This window comes from Schistocerca gregaria, unplaced genomic scaffold (assembly GCF_023897955.1).
Source record: "Schistocerca gregaria isolate iqSchGreg1 unplaced genomic scaffold, iqSchGreg1.2 ptg000248l, whole genome shotgun sequence".
In the NCBI taxonomy this organism is placed as follows: domain Eukaryota; kingdom Metazoa; phylum Arthropoda; class Insecta; order Orthoptera; family Acrididae; genus Schistocerca; species Schistocerca gregaria.
Window position 1 is genome coordinate 273,466 of NW_026061757.1, and position 15,312 is coordinate 288,777.

A 15,312-nucleotide genomic window follows, 5' to 3' on the forward strand; every position below is an offset into this window, starting at 1 on the left:
TATCCAGTTTCTCCCCCCCCCCCCCCTCCCATCTGCCCTTGACTGTGTTGTCTCGTTTTCATGATGTCTTTTTAGTGTAGTGATTTCAGTGAGTGTTGCGAACAGAAACCAGACTGTACTGTGTTTTTTAGTTGTCTGTCTACTATTTTACCTGTCTGCTTCCTGTGTGTTCTATTAGCATCGCCAAGGCTTTGTTTTATGTTTTAACTTTCAACAATTTTCCACCGTTTTACAATTTAAGTCACCGTTTTATCGCCTGTTTTTATTGTTTCTTATCTTCTTCTCATGTTTTAGAAATTCTGTAGGGTGATGAGCAGTGTACTAAGCTGCTAACGCCGACCGCAGTGGCCGAGCGGTTCTAGGCGCTTCAGTCCAGAACCGTGCGACTGCTATGGTCGCAGGTTCGAATCCTGCCTCGGGCGTGGATGTGTGTGATGTCTGTAGGTTAGTTAGGTTAAAGTAGTTCTAAGATCTAGGGGACTGATGACCTCAGGTGTTAAGTCCCATAGTGCCCAGAGCCATTTGACCCATTTTAAGCTGCTACCAGCTCGCCCCCTTCGGGGGGAACCGAAATTCAATAAAGAGATAAAAAGGGAGATAAATGTATATGGTTTTAAAATGTTTGGACGATATTTTTCTTATTTTTTCAGTTCCCGGGAACGTAAAGAATTTACCACATGACCTTTGACAAGAACATTTTGTTTTGGTCATTAATAAACTCTGTTATCGCAGCTTTCTCCTGCATTTTGTTACTATATTTCGATTTTTTCGTAAAAAGTATAGTCCCTCGGAACCTCACTTTACGAAACGTACAGCAGACAGCTCTCACAACACACGCAGTTCTCACGCTGTCGTTTTAATGGAAACGACCACTCGAGACAGAGGAGACGCAGTGCAGGAATAAAGCGCCAGGGGCGCTGCAGTAGACGCACTCGTCTCGATTGCTCAACTGCAATGAGAAAGTCGACTGTTTACTCCCAGTGCTGTGCGCCTCGAGCGTTCCACGTCTCCTGGGAAAACGAACTGCTAGGTTTCCACGAATTCTCTTGGCTGAAGTGACGTAAGTTCAGACAGATGATGTCTGCACTGTTATCAAACACAATACTCAGAATCAAGTACGACAGTCAGAGTTAAATAAAGTGGTGAAGATCACGTGTACCGCGTATTTACAGTTATGACTAACGGCACACAGTGTTAGCTGTTTAATGGAAGGAGACAAGCCAGATGACTTGTAGCCTTTAAAATGGTTCGTACAAGAATTGTGTAGACGATCTCCTTTACAAATGAGCTACAGTTTCCTAAAGTTCTTCCAATAAATCTAACTTGGCAATTCGGCTTCTCGATTACCCAACTTACATGTTCGTTCCATTTCATTTAATGTCACCTTGCAACGATCCGCCTAGGTGTATAATCTACGTGTCTGTGTCGAGGACACCTCCAATACTGTAACGAACATTAAATGATTATTTTACCTGATCATCCGCATTTAATTACATTTTTCTACATGTATGGAAATCTGCCATTCTTCACACCAAATATGAATTCTGTCTGTCATTCTGTTTCCTTCTAGAGTCACTGAACGATGACTACTTGCCCGATCACCACAGCGTCATCAGCAGAAAATTGTCTGCACTGTTCGCCAAATCGTTTATGTTTATAGAGAGCGAGAGCGATCCAGTCACATATCCCTGGGGCACACCTCATGATACCCTTCTCTCTGATAACACACCAACGAATCGGGCAACTTCATTGACAGTGAGGTCACGAGCACACGAAACACGTATCCTGCTTTGCGCCACCTCTCCACGTCGACCGTTGTGTTGATTACATACAACCGACCAAGACACACACACACACACACACACACACACACACACACACACACCATGACTTACACCAGCGCTCCAAACCTGCAGTTTGCTCTTTTAAGATGCTCACTGATATTTTGTGTGGCATTATTATGTACGTTCGTGTTATAATAACACCTCTGGTCTTATTAGTTTCTTCACATTTGCATGATGCTGATTTCGTAACTGTGGTTCTGTTAATCAAAGGCCCACTCGAGTTGCTCGATTAGAAATTGATCAAATCCACACAACTGCTTTCGGTCCTTACACTAGACCATTTTCAGTTGTGAAATTACAGTGAAATCCAGGCTATTTGCTGCTTACAGGCGTTGATAAATGTCAAGGGGGACAGTTGAAAGTGTGTGCCCTGACTGAGGCTCGAACCTGGGATCCACACCGAGCGAGGTGGCGCAGTGGTTAGCACACTGGACTCGCATTCGGGAGGACGACGGTTAAATCCCATCTCCGGCCATCCTGATTTAGGTTTTCCGTGATTTCCCTAAATCGCTTCAGGCAAATGCTGGGATGGTTCCTTTGAAAGGGCACGGCCGATTTCCTTCCCCATCCTTTCCTCACCCGAGCTTGCGCTCCGTCTCTAATGACCTCGTTGTCGACGGGACGTTAAACACTAATCTCCTCCTCCTCCTCCTCCTCCTCCTGGGATCTACTGCTTACAGGGCAGTCACCCTAGCCGACTGAGCCATCGAGGACACAGAGGATAGTATGACTGCAGGGACTTATCTCTGGCACGCTCCCATGAGACCCACATTTCCAATTTACTGCCCACACACTACATTTGTAGTGCCCCTGCAAACTATACTCATTACTCGCGGCAGGCAATCTACCGATGCCCGTAAGCGTTTGGGCAATGTGAGTGTATCCGGAAGAACAGGCACCATCTTCACATAGATAAGGCTACCGGGCAATGATCTTCTTCAGAGCGGATGCACTCATATCGCTCAAACTCTTACGGGAATCGGTAGATTGATTGACTGCCGCGAGTAGCGAGTATTATGAGCAGGGGTACTACAAATTTAGTGTGTGGACAGTAAGTTAGAAATGTGGGTCCCACGGGGAGTGTGCGAGAGGCCGGTCCTGCAGTGGCACTATGCTCTGTGTCCTCGATGGTTCAGTTGGTTAGAGCGTCTGCCATGTAAGCAGGAGATCCTGAGTTCGAGACGCAGTTGGGACACACGTTTTCAACTGTTCCCGTTGATATTTACCAAAGCCTGTAAGCAGATAGTGGTCTGGATTTCATTGTACTTTCATTCTTCGAAAGCTGCAAGATCCCCAATGGTAACTGTTCTTTCGGACAGAAAGAACAGATAGCATCTGCATATATTGAAGTGTATCTGAAATTAGCAAACGTCAATCATAATATGATGGATAACAGGAGATGGGAGACAATGCTTACATGCAGTGGCGACTGCTGTACAAGGGCACGTGAACACTCTTACTTTTGACAACGTGATTTATTGGTTATAGTTCAATGCTGTTAAAAGTAATATAGATGCTACAGTCAGAAAGATACGGCACTTAAATCTACTGTGCTACTGCCCCCTCTGGACTCCGCGAAACTTGGCATCAGGGTCGCGGGCACACCTCCAGCTGTGCATGTTTTAAGAACGACGTGCACAGCTAGTCCTTGACAAATAACTAGAAGTTTACGTCAGCGTCACCAGGTGGTAGCACACTGTGGCAGATTTTCATCCCCGTTCGCTCGGCATAAATCCTGCTAGATGATAGTCCACTATTCAGGTATGCTACATACCTGCTATATATATTCATTCACTATATACTGTAGTAAAATTAGATCAAACGTCAGTCTGTGTTAAAGTTGTACTGACAGTAAACCTATTTTGTGGGTTTCTGAATGAATTAAGTTATGAATTTTATCATACAGTAATCCATTTGAGGCGATGAGAATCATAAGGGCCTAAAGACAGCACTGTCAATTGTGAGATTGTAGCGTTTATCCATACTTCTGAAACTATTTGTCTTAGAGTGAGTCAGGTTTCTCTGTGCTGTAGGCCCACAGTGAGTACAGGTTGAGTCCATAACTATTGCCACCTAGAATAACTCCGAAAGTATGGCAGTAGTTGAAAAGTTTGTGGAACAAAATTTACACGGGACAACGAGGGCCACAATATAACGTTGGTTTCTTGTTGCTAGGTGGGATCGCTTCAGAGATACTTTGTTTTTATTTAAATGGGGTGCTATAGTTTGGTACTTATTTTCTGACAGCAGCTATCGAGACGAATGCAATGACGTGTACCAATAAGGTCTTTGAAAGTCAACAAAGGTCACAAAGGTTGTATGAACGTCCATTTATAGAAAGTGTTTGAAGTGATGACCACCTGTATCAATAAAGCGTTGCAATCTTCTTATCATGGACTGAGTGGTATTCCTTATCACATTGGCACTTGTCGAAACACATGCTCTGACAATTCTCTCTCGCATATCTTCATGTGTAGTTGGAATATCTTTATAAACAATGTCTTTTACAAATCCCCACAAGAAAAAATCCAGAGGCGTCAAGTCTGGCTAACCAGCCGTCCACAATACATCTACTCCGCGTTCAATCCAACTATTTGGGGATTGTCTCTACGATTCATTTCTAGCCATAAGCGAAAAATGTGCCGGACACCCATCGTGTTGATACCACATCCTATTCCTTGGTTCTAAAGGTATTTCTTCCAATAACAGACCTAATGCTTCTTGCAGGGATATGGTGTACTTCCTACCATTAAGATTTACTTCAATGAAATAGGGGCCTATAATTCTGTCCTCCAGAATCCCACACCATACTCACCGGCCACAGTTTTTGGTATGCAACTTGCTGCAGCCAACATGGATTTTGAGGTGCCCAATAATGCATGTTAGGCAAATTAACATTTCCATGGTTTGTCAGTGTAGCCTCAGCAGCAAATAAAATCAAATTAACAAATGTGCCATCTCTCTGAATCTGAAGTTGAGCTCATCGGCAGGATTCAATGCAATGCATACAATCCGTACCAGTTAATTCTTCATGGAGACTGATATGGTAAGAATGATATTTATGGTGATGCAGAACACAAACAACACTATTGTGGCTGTAAGGCGCCCAGATTTTACGGACCTTATATGAGCATGATTCCTAACGACAGTACAATACAGTATGAGATCTTCAGAAAATAATAATTATATTATATCAACAAAAGGCAATTGCTGTAATCTCATGTACCAAAAACTAATAAAACAATATCTACCAGTATGGACATGGGCATGAATAAATAAGTTAAAGTGAAATGCATTCTGGAGACGAACCGAACAAGTGGTTAATGATATCATAAAACTCCCATTTAGCAAGAGAACGGCGAGCTTCAGTGCAGAAAGGGATAAGGCCAGAACAATACATTATTCCTTTTAGCGTAAGTACGGCCAGGACCGAGGGAAAGTGGCTGAATGGCTTTAACAGGGCTAGGCTGCAACCCGGCAAGAAAAATAAAATTCACCTCCAGCGAGATGGCGATTGGTTAAAGCCATACTGGGCGACGCAGACGCGACACCGCAACACGGCGAGAATATCCCCATTATATAAAAGCATTTTGAGAACTAAAATTTCTAGATATCTCTCTTGTCTTGCGGCGGACTGCACAAGTGTGTCGAAAATAGTGAGGGTGTTGAGAGCTTTGCTTTCTGCAAAGTGCAGACGATATGCTTCGCATATCGTGGCGAAAAATAGCAAAGAGGGAGTTAGTTTTCCTGTGGGAATTCTTGGCAAAGAAGTTGTGCACTTCGCTCCAACCCTTAATGTGCAATAGCCATTATTTCGACTAGGGAAAAATTAACGTTCTACGGAATGCAGATAAGTTGAGACTGAGTGAATTCTGTCAAAGCCAGAGTAGGGAATTAGCATTTTAGATCCAGCACAGGGAAAACGCCATTGCAGATGCCGCTTGGTAAAGTACCATCTCGCAATAGGCCATAGTAAATGTTGAATCGAGATTTTACTCACTCCAACTTGCGTACGCTTTGACCATTGAATATCAAAAGCTAGGATACTAACCTACCCTCACATTGAGTACATGAGAGTCTTTTCATTGGTCCTAAAAAGTGAATTTATCCTCCAACAACTCAATGCATTGACCAGCTACGACATTTTAGATGTAAATGAGCTAATGAAGATTTTAATCATTATTTCCTGTGACAAAAACTTTTTTCATATATAGAGATAACGATTTCAATAACTGCCAGTTCAATATGTCCAAGAGTTAAATATTTTTTACTGAGTGTCAAAAGCAATTGAACATGATTGTCATGTACCACTTGACCCTTGAAAACAAAGTTGTTAAATGATATGTAGAATACAAACGGGAATAGCTGTTTTGTCTTTTTAGAATAGACCACAAACTTTCACTTTTAACAATTCATGAATTCTACTTAAGTGACAGCAGCATTTCTAATGATTTTTGTTACAATCCACACATGATATTAGCTGCCTTACAGGGCCATATTTATATAGAACGTCTGTTTAACGCCCTGGGCTTGAGAAGACAGCTCAGATGTCTTGCGCAATTGCATGCTATTTGGTAAGCTAAGTTTGCACACATTACTCCACTCGCTGTGCAGATACAAAGTGTTGACAAGCTCACATGGCATATGCCAGATACGCTTGATAACACAAGGATCTAGAACCACAGTGGCAAGAGTACCATTTTCCGTTTCCTGGTTAGTAACTCTTCTTTGCTGAGGCGTTAAAGATGCAGTTGTGATCAATTTATCATACACAAATTTAAATGTACGATGTGTAGGGAGTGTATGGTGAGGATATCTTTCAGCTTATATGTCCCTAGCTCTCACAGAATTTCGTTAGCATTCTCTGTTAATGAGAAGCATAACAACTTGATCTTCGAAGAAATACATCATTCACACTCGCTTGATTCGACGATACTAGCCTTACCGTTCCTATTAGTGTTGTATTGCGAAACTGTCGTATGCTGTTTACATGTCAACGGCACGTTAGGTGGATATGCTGTATTCGGCGAATATTTACTATTTGAACGATATAGGAGAGAGAATTGGCAGAGCATGTGCTTCGATAAGTGCTGAAGTGATAAGGAATACCACTCAATCCATGACAAGAATATTGCAGCACTGCAATGATACCAATGGTCATCAGTTTGAACACCTATAAATGGACGTTTATATGACTTTTTTGATCTTCAAAGACTACTGTTACACGTCATTGGCTTCGTCTCGATAGCTGCTATCAGATAAAAGGAACCAAAATATAGCATCTCATTAAAAACAAGTTGTCCTTCATATCTCTGACGCTACACCACCTAGCAACAAAAAACAAACGTCATATTATAGCACCCGTTGTCCCATTGAACATTTGTCCCACAGACTTTTCAGCTAATGTCATACTTTTGCAATTATTCTAGGTGGCAATAGTTAGTGACTCACCCTGTATACGAAAATCTACGAAAAGCTGTACCACTCGTTTCTCTGACATTCACTTAAATGTGAATTTTCCACAAGCGGTACTTTGTGTTTGGAGTTGGTTGTTTACTGTGTGGGTATCGGCTTTCGTGTGCAGTGTTAACATGAACGACGTTGAATCAATTTTAAATGTTATCAGAAAAGTAAAGCTGTAAGGACGGACAATGAGTCGTGCTTGGGTAACTCAGTCAGTAGAGCCCTTGCCAGTGAAAGGCAAAGATCCGGAGTTCGAGTCTCGGTCCGGCATATAGCTTTAACGTGCTAGAAAAGTTCATATCAGCACACACTCCGCTGCAGAGTCAAAATCTCACTGCGGAACAGAGAAATAAATTACCAGGGAAAATGCGAAATGGAGAGCTGCGAAAGCCTTCACGTTATTTCGTTATCACCCTAAACTGTACTTAATTATGTACAAACAACAAAATTACACAAAAACAATTCTTTCATTTGTCAGAGAAGTTATGAATCTTATTATTATTATTATTATTACTGTCATTATTATTATCATTTTCAATTATTCCCATTTAAGAGAGCGTTTGAGCTTGAATTCCTTTATGATGATTGTTTATGTTTCTTCTGAGCCCAAATTTTCTTCATGTGTTTACTGTGTTGTTTCTTTCGATCCGCTGTCCATTTGCATACTGGTCACTTCTGTGTTGTGGTGTCAAATTTATGTGTTTTGATGATGTTCCTGAATTCGGTTCTATTTTATGCATCGTTTACTGTTATGTGTGCTTGTCTGAGGTCCTCTTCAACTCCTTTTATCCATTTTGTTTTTCCCCTGCCTGAGTTGATGACTTGAAGAATTCGCTTTGAAATTCTGTTTTTATTCGTCCTGTGGATATGTCCGTAGAACTGCATTCTTCTTTTCCTTATTGTATCCGTAATCTCGTCTGTGTATTTATATAATTCTGATGTTGGTCTCTTCTTCCAGATTGCTTGCTCTTGTATCGGGCCAAAAATTTTCCTGAGAATTTTCCTTTCTTGTTTCTCTATTTCTCTGATTTTAGTTTGCCCACCTATTTGTGTTGGTTCAGATCCATACAGTGCCATTATTATTATTATTATTATTATTATTATTATTATTATTATTATTGGCAGTGTCTGTAGTTGTGTAAATCTGTTTACAACCACAACTGTCATACAGCAGATATTATTAATTTCACAATCTCAAATTTATCTGAATTTGAAAACTTGAGAACACCCAGAATGTACACTTACGAGCCGCCACTGCTTACACGTATACAGCACAAGTATAGAAAGAATGTACAACTTACGTTATACAGTAATGAAGCAAAGTCAAATGATAAAAATAGCAGAAGTGAATTTGCTTTTAAAGAGTTTAGCGCCTATGACACCACGAGGAAAATGAGCGTGACGTAATTGTAAAAACTGGACAATCCGATACTTTAAAATTGTTAACATTGTTTAGCCTAAACAGAGTCATCTGATGGAGTTAAAATTACAATGCTTTTTTGTCAAATGAAATGTCAATACTAAACGATAAACTTGTAAAACTCAAGCGGATTTTAAGAACAATTTTGCGCCCAATGAAGTTGTGGGAAAAATGGGCGTATCGTAACTATAATAACAGTACAGTCTGATACATTAATAATGTTATAACAATCCGATATTTTAAAACTGTTGACATGGTTTAGGTTAAAGAGACTTATCTGACGTTTTTCGAAATTATAATGCATGTTTCTGAGATAAAATACTAGTAGTAAACGATGAAATATTAAAAGTGGACCAGACTTAAAAAAGTTTCACGCCCGATAGCCTCATGTGAAAACTGGATTTCTTATAATAAAGTACAATCTGATAAATTAAATACTGTCAAAGTATTAAAATAATAAAAGAGTAACGTACTCTTGTAAGCAATCGCGATGAATTCAATCAATGAAAGAGTCCTCTACAATTCCCGGTGGTTCAAACTTTACTGACTACAGTTCGTACTGTTATACTTGACTTGGATGCTTCTTTCATCGCAGTTGCGTTATTAATTCCAAACAATTACTTTCACCATTTTAATTGAAATACATGCAACAGCAATACTGAGACAAATCAGAATATCACTTTTTTATAGTAAAGCATATAAACAGTTTTACAAATTGTACGTTTTTAAAATTACATCACGCCAAATTTGCTCTTGAAGCAATTAGGCGCGATACGTTTTCTGAATGTTATTGTTTTATCGTGTACGAAAAGCATTTAATCTGAAAAATATGCATAGAAATTTTGAAACACATCAGATAACTATTTTTAAGAAATCATGTTAACAATTTCCAGATACTGGATTGTAGAGTTTTTATAATTACCAAACGCCAATTTTCTTATGGCGTCATTGGCCACACGCTTGACTTCTACTGTTTTTATCATTTGACGTTGCTTGTCTAGTTGTATATTCCTTCTACACACGACTGTAATAAGTAAGCATTGACTCTCACACCCTATTACAGGTATCTGTATACCATTCATATTATGTACACTCCTGGAAATTGAAATAAGAACACCGTGAATTCATTGTCCCAGGAAGGGGAAACTTTATTGACACATTCCTGGGGTCAGATACATCACATGATCACACTGACAGAACCACAGGCACATAGACACAGGCATCAGAGCATGCACAATGTCGGCACTAGTACAGTGTATATCCACTTTTCGCAGCAATGCAGGCTGCTATTCTCCCATGGAGACGATCGTAGAGATGCTGGATGTAGCCCTGTGGAACGGCTTGCCATGCCATTTCCACCTGGCGCCTCCGTTGGACCAGCGTTCGTGCTGGACGCGCAGACCGCGTGAGACGACGCTTCATCCAGTCCCAAACATGCTCAATGGGGGACAGATCCGGAGATCTTGCTGGCCAGGGTAGTTGACTTACACCTTCTAGAGCACGTTGGGTGGCACGGGATACATGCGGACGTGCATTGTCCTGTTGGAACAGCAAGCTCCCTTGCCGGTCTAGGAATGGTAGAACGATGGGTCCGATGACGGTTTGGATGTAGCGTGCACTATTCAGTGTCCCCTCGACGATCACCAGAGGTGTACGGCCAGTGTAGGAGATTGCTCCCCACACCATGATGCTGGGTGTTGGCCCTGTGTGCCTCGGTCGTATGCAGTCCTGATTGTGGCGCTCACCTGCACGGCGCCAAACATGCATACGACCATCATTGGCACCAAGGCAGAAGCAACTCTCATCGCTGAAGACGACACGTCTCCATTCGTCCCTCCATTCACGCCTGTCGCGACACCACTGGAGGCGGGCTGCACGATGTTGGGGCGTGAGCGGAAGACTGCCTAACGGTGTGCGGGACCGCAGCCCAGCTTCAAGGAGACGGTTGCGAATGGTCCTCGCCGATACCCCAGGAGCAACAGTGTCCCTAATTTGCTGGGAAGTGGCGGTGCGGTCCCCTACGGCACTGCGTAGGATCCTACGGTCTTGGCGTGCATCCGTGCGTCGCTGCGGTCCGGTCCCAGGTCGACGGGCACGTGCACCTCCCGCCGACCACTGGCGACAACATCGATGTACTGTGGAGACCTCACGCCCCACGTGTTGAGCAATTCGGCGGTACGTCCACCCGGCCTCCCGCATGCCCACTATACGCCCTCGCTCAAAGTCCGTCAACTGCACATACGGTTCACGTCCACGCTGTCGCGGCATGCTACTAGTGTTAAAGACTGCGATGGAGCTCCGTACGCCACGGCAAACTGGCTGACACTGACGGCGGCGGTGCACAAATGCTGCGGAGCTATCGCCATTCGACGGCCAACACCGCGGTTCCTGGTGTGTCCGCTGTGCCGTGCTTGTGATCATTGCTTGTACAGCCCTCTAGCAGTGTCCGGAGCAAGTATGGTGGGTCTGACACACCGGTGTCAATGTGTTCTTTTTTCCATTTCCAGGAGTGTATTAACATTTGGCTGTTTTACGTACACTTGATAATGGACTAATAGAATGGCGAAACGAATTGTGCAGACTTAATGATTCTCTAGTAAAACGACTAGAGCGGCTTTTCATTAATAGTTTATGTTCTGCCGAGGACATATACTATATAAGTGATTAAAAATTAGCGCAGCATGGTGACTGTTACGTGTTTGTGAGTGACGTACTTGGCTCGGAGCGCGAGCTGGCGGTCGTTGGGACACACCCAGCGGTCCTTCTGCGTATTGCCGAAGTCCACCATGGCGGCAGCCGCTGCGGTCGTCCTCCAGGTGGCGCTGTGGTCGGGGCTTCAGCTCCCAGCTTAGGCGCTACCTGCAACAGGAGTCCGTATGTCAGTGTACAGGTTAGACTGGACAGAAGAAACTCTAAGGGAATAGGCTTCCGTGTGTTACGGAAATTGACGATAAGACACACAGTCGAGGTGGTTTGTAACACCACATAAAATGATATTCATACGCTGAAGAGCCAAGCAAACTGGTTTTGGCACTCGTATTAAAATACAGAGATATGTAAACAGGCAGAATACGGCGCCGTGGTCGGCAACGCGTGTATAAGACAACAAGTGTCCGGTGAAGTTGTTAGATCGGTTACTGCTGCTACAATGGCAGCTTATCAACATTTAAGTGAGTTTGAACGTGGTGTTATACTCGGCGCACAAGCGACGGGACACAGCATCTCCGAGGTAGCGACGGGGAATTTTCCCGTACGACCGTTTCACGAGTGTAATATCAGGAATCCGATAAAACATCAAATTTCCGACATCGCTGCCGCTAGAAAAAGATCCAGCAAGAATGGGAACACCGACGACTGAAGAGAATCGTTCATCGTGACAGAAACGTAACTCTTCCGCAAATTTCTGCAGTTATCAATGCTGGGCCATCAACTAGTGACAGAGTGAGAACCATTCAACGAAACATCTTCGATATGGGCTTTCGGAGCCGAAGGCCCACTCGTGTACCCTTGACGATTGCGGGACACAAAGCTTTACACCTCACCATTGCCCGTCAACATGGGCATAGGACTGTTGATGACTGGAAATATGTTCCCTGGTCGGACGAGTCTCGTTTCAGATAGTATCAAGTGGATGGACGTGTACTGGTATGGAGGCAACCTCGTGAAGCCATGGGCCCTCCATGTCAGCTGGGGACTGTTCAAGCTGGAGTAGGCACTATAATGGCGTGGGGCGTGTGCAGTTGGAGTTATACTGGACCCATGATATGTCTAGATACGACTCTGATGCGCGACATGTATGTAAGCATCCTGTCTGATCACCTCCATCCATTTATGTGCGCTGTACATTCCGACAGACTTGGGCAATTCCAGCAGGACACATCAACACCACACACTTCCAGAATTGCTTCAGAGTGGCTCCAGGAACATTATACTGGGTTTATACACTTCCGATGACCACCAAATTCCCCAGAAATGAATATTATTGAGCATACCTGGGATGCCTTGCCAAATGGTGTTCAGATGACGTCCCTGTCCCTTCATAGTCTTACGGATTCATGGTGTCAATCCGCTGCAGCACTACTTCAGAATTAATCGAGTCCATGCGACGTTGTGTGCGGCACTTCTGCGTGCTCGCAGGGCCCTACACGATATTAGGCAGGTGTACCAGTTTCTTTGGCTCTTCAGTGTATATGGATTTCTGCCAACTGAACTAAATTCACTGTCATTAAATTGGTGGAATTCATTGAATGAAATGCAAATCATGTGAAATAATTTCAGGGTAGAATGCTTCGGTAACACTGCCAAATAAGCTTTTAACACGTTGAGTGCAAAGCAGATTTCACAGGCTTTCCGTTGAGGCGGCATTGTCTAGTCACATGGTGCACAAAAAGAGCTTGGAAGTGGAAAATTATTGTGTAATTGTTTTTAGTGATTTATTTCACGTTTTTTTGGGGTGCTCAACACGATTCTGAAGCTGTCCGACAAAAAGTTTTGCCGCAAACATGAGTAACCATCAAAAAACTACAAAAAGTAATTTTCTTATCCGTTTTCAGCTTATTACTTGAGAACGTGGCCCAGTAATAAAACAAAGAGAAGGAAATTACCTACAGTTTATGTCTGTAACATTTTTTGTATGTCGTATGGTTTTCACGCTAAACAGTGTTAAAATATCGGCGAAAATGAGTAGTTTTTGGAAAACAGCAAAAATAAATAAATAAATAAATTGCAGTTCCATTCAAGTGAATTATTTCATTTGCCGTTCCTTTGCCTTCAATGTGTTCACCTGGTAAACCACAGAAGACGCGCGTCTTTTGTCTTTTGTCTCACTGCCACCCCGAACGTCTCCCCCTCTCTCTTTCTCTCTACCGGTGGCTGCACCACGCTCCCACCTAATCGAGTTGCTGACGTTCATTGCATACCTGGTAAATCTAAGAAGACCTTCTTTATGAGCCGAGGTGGGTTTTAACGGCCAAACTGCTCACAGTTCTCAGTACCCCAGTTTGTTTACGTATACAGCCTCGGTCGTGTCATTTTTTTCTCCCTGCAATGGCGTGAAGTTGATTTCTTTTCTGAGTTTTTTCGTTGAGTGCAACAACTCGGTCGCAGTGTCCAGTGATAAGTATTTTGTTTGTGAAAAGTTATTCAGTGAGGGTGCAGCGAAGTCGTCAAGGAAACAGGAATAGGAACGTTACGTGATGCTACTAAAAAAAGAAATGGTAGGAACGAAGCTGTTATGGTAGGCAAAACATCTGTTAGAGTACATGTTTCATGTCAGAAAAGTTACATAAATGAAAAAAAGATAGATTCTTACTTGAAGAAAGTTGCCGAACAGAGCACGTCTTCAGGGAAATTAAGATCTTCTTTTGGGTATTTTTGTTTCAAAACAGAGTTTTGTATGTCAAACGGGTATTCCTGAAGATAATGAAAGTTCAAAACAACGACTGCCTCCCCATAAAAAAAGCTTAAAGAAACTATACATTAGTAGACCAAAGATTGATGAAAAAAGAAAGGGTAGCCCTCATGCTGAAGAGGTTGAAAGAGCTATGGACAAAATTTTCACTTTTGTGGAATCAACTAATGACTCAGATAGAGGGTAACTACATTCCTCAGAGGAAAAACTGCAATACAACATTTACTGGATTAACTGAAAGTGGTCCTTTCATGTTTATGTGATTTTTTAAAATTTGTTCTTTGTATTCTTAGTAACTTAATTTTCAAGTGTGTGTATGTTTGCATAAGAATGGTTTTGTGCTAGAGTAGTGAGTGTGTATCTATCTTGAGTGTGTTAGTTCCTAATTATTGATCATTATTAATAGTACATTTAGTTATTAATGACTTATTTAAGAATTAAACAAAATTAGACTGTGAAATGTAATTTTTTGGCTCATGTCTCTTTTCCCAGTCCATTAGGTACATAATGAGTGGCAGTAACACACATAGTTGATCGTGTCCGATGACCCAGTGTATGTTATCAAGTTCTAGCAGATTTAGGTGAAGTTGGCACCATAATGTGTAATTTATATTCATTTATACAGTAACACACGAACACTTCAGTGATGGGGGAGTCTGTGATGTAATAGCTCTGACGGAGGTAGTTACCGTACGCTCATTTTAACTGAAGACATTGAAATGTTTCGAAAACTGCTCATCCCACCTAAAATGTTATAACTGGAAATTGTTCGTCTCGGAGGGGGACATACAACGTTACCACACTCGACCCGCCACCCCGACCTGTGCTTGGGTGGAGAGGACCAACTTTCCATTATTCAACGGGAACCCCCATTTTTTATTGCAGATTACGATCTACGGCAAAATATACATATATATGTTTTGCCTGAAGCATTTCCTTTGTTTCGCTATAGAAACGGGGGAATAGAAATGGGAACGCAATCGAAATTTGCGACATTCTAATCAATGGCCCTTGCATATCCAATGGCTCGTGGGACCCCGCTTCCATGCTTCGAGGATAGGACGGGTCTGTATATGATAACTTTTAATTGGAAACCCCATTCGCAACGTTGTACTCCTCTGACATATCGCACAGGGGACGCGCCATCGCTCCACGCGCCACCGTGGCCGTGTAGC

General features: G+C 42.5%; 1 protein-coding gene across 1 annotated transcript in view; it reads right to left on the reverse strand.

The window, feature by feature from the left end:
* The window catches only part of LOC126305103 (rab effector Noc2-like), an 817,922-nt gene that overhangs the window by 271,349 nt on the left and 531,261 nt on the right, over window positions 1-15,312 (reverse strand). Inside the window, exon 4 of the mRNA XM_049992015.1 lies at window positions 11,442-11,586. Coding sequence (XP_049847972.1) covers window positions 11,442-11,515 — 74 coding nt within the window. The 5' untranslated portion in view covers window positions 11,516-11,586. The remainder of the gene's footprint in view (window positions 1-11,441; window positions 11,587-15,312) is intronic.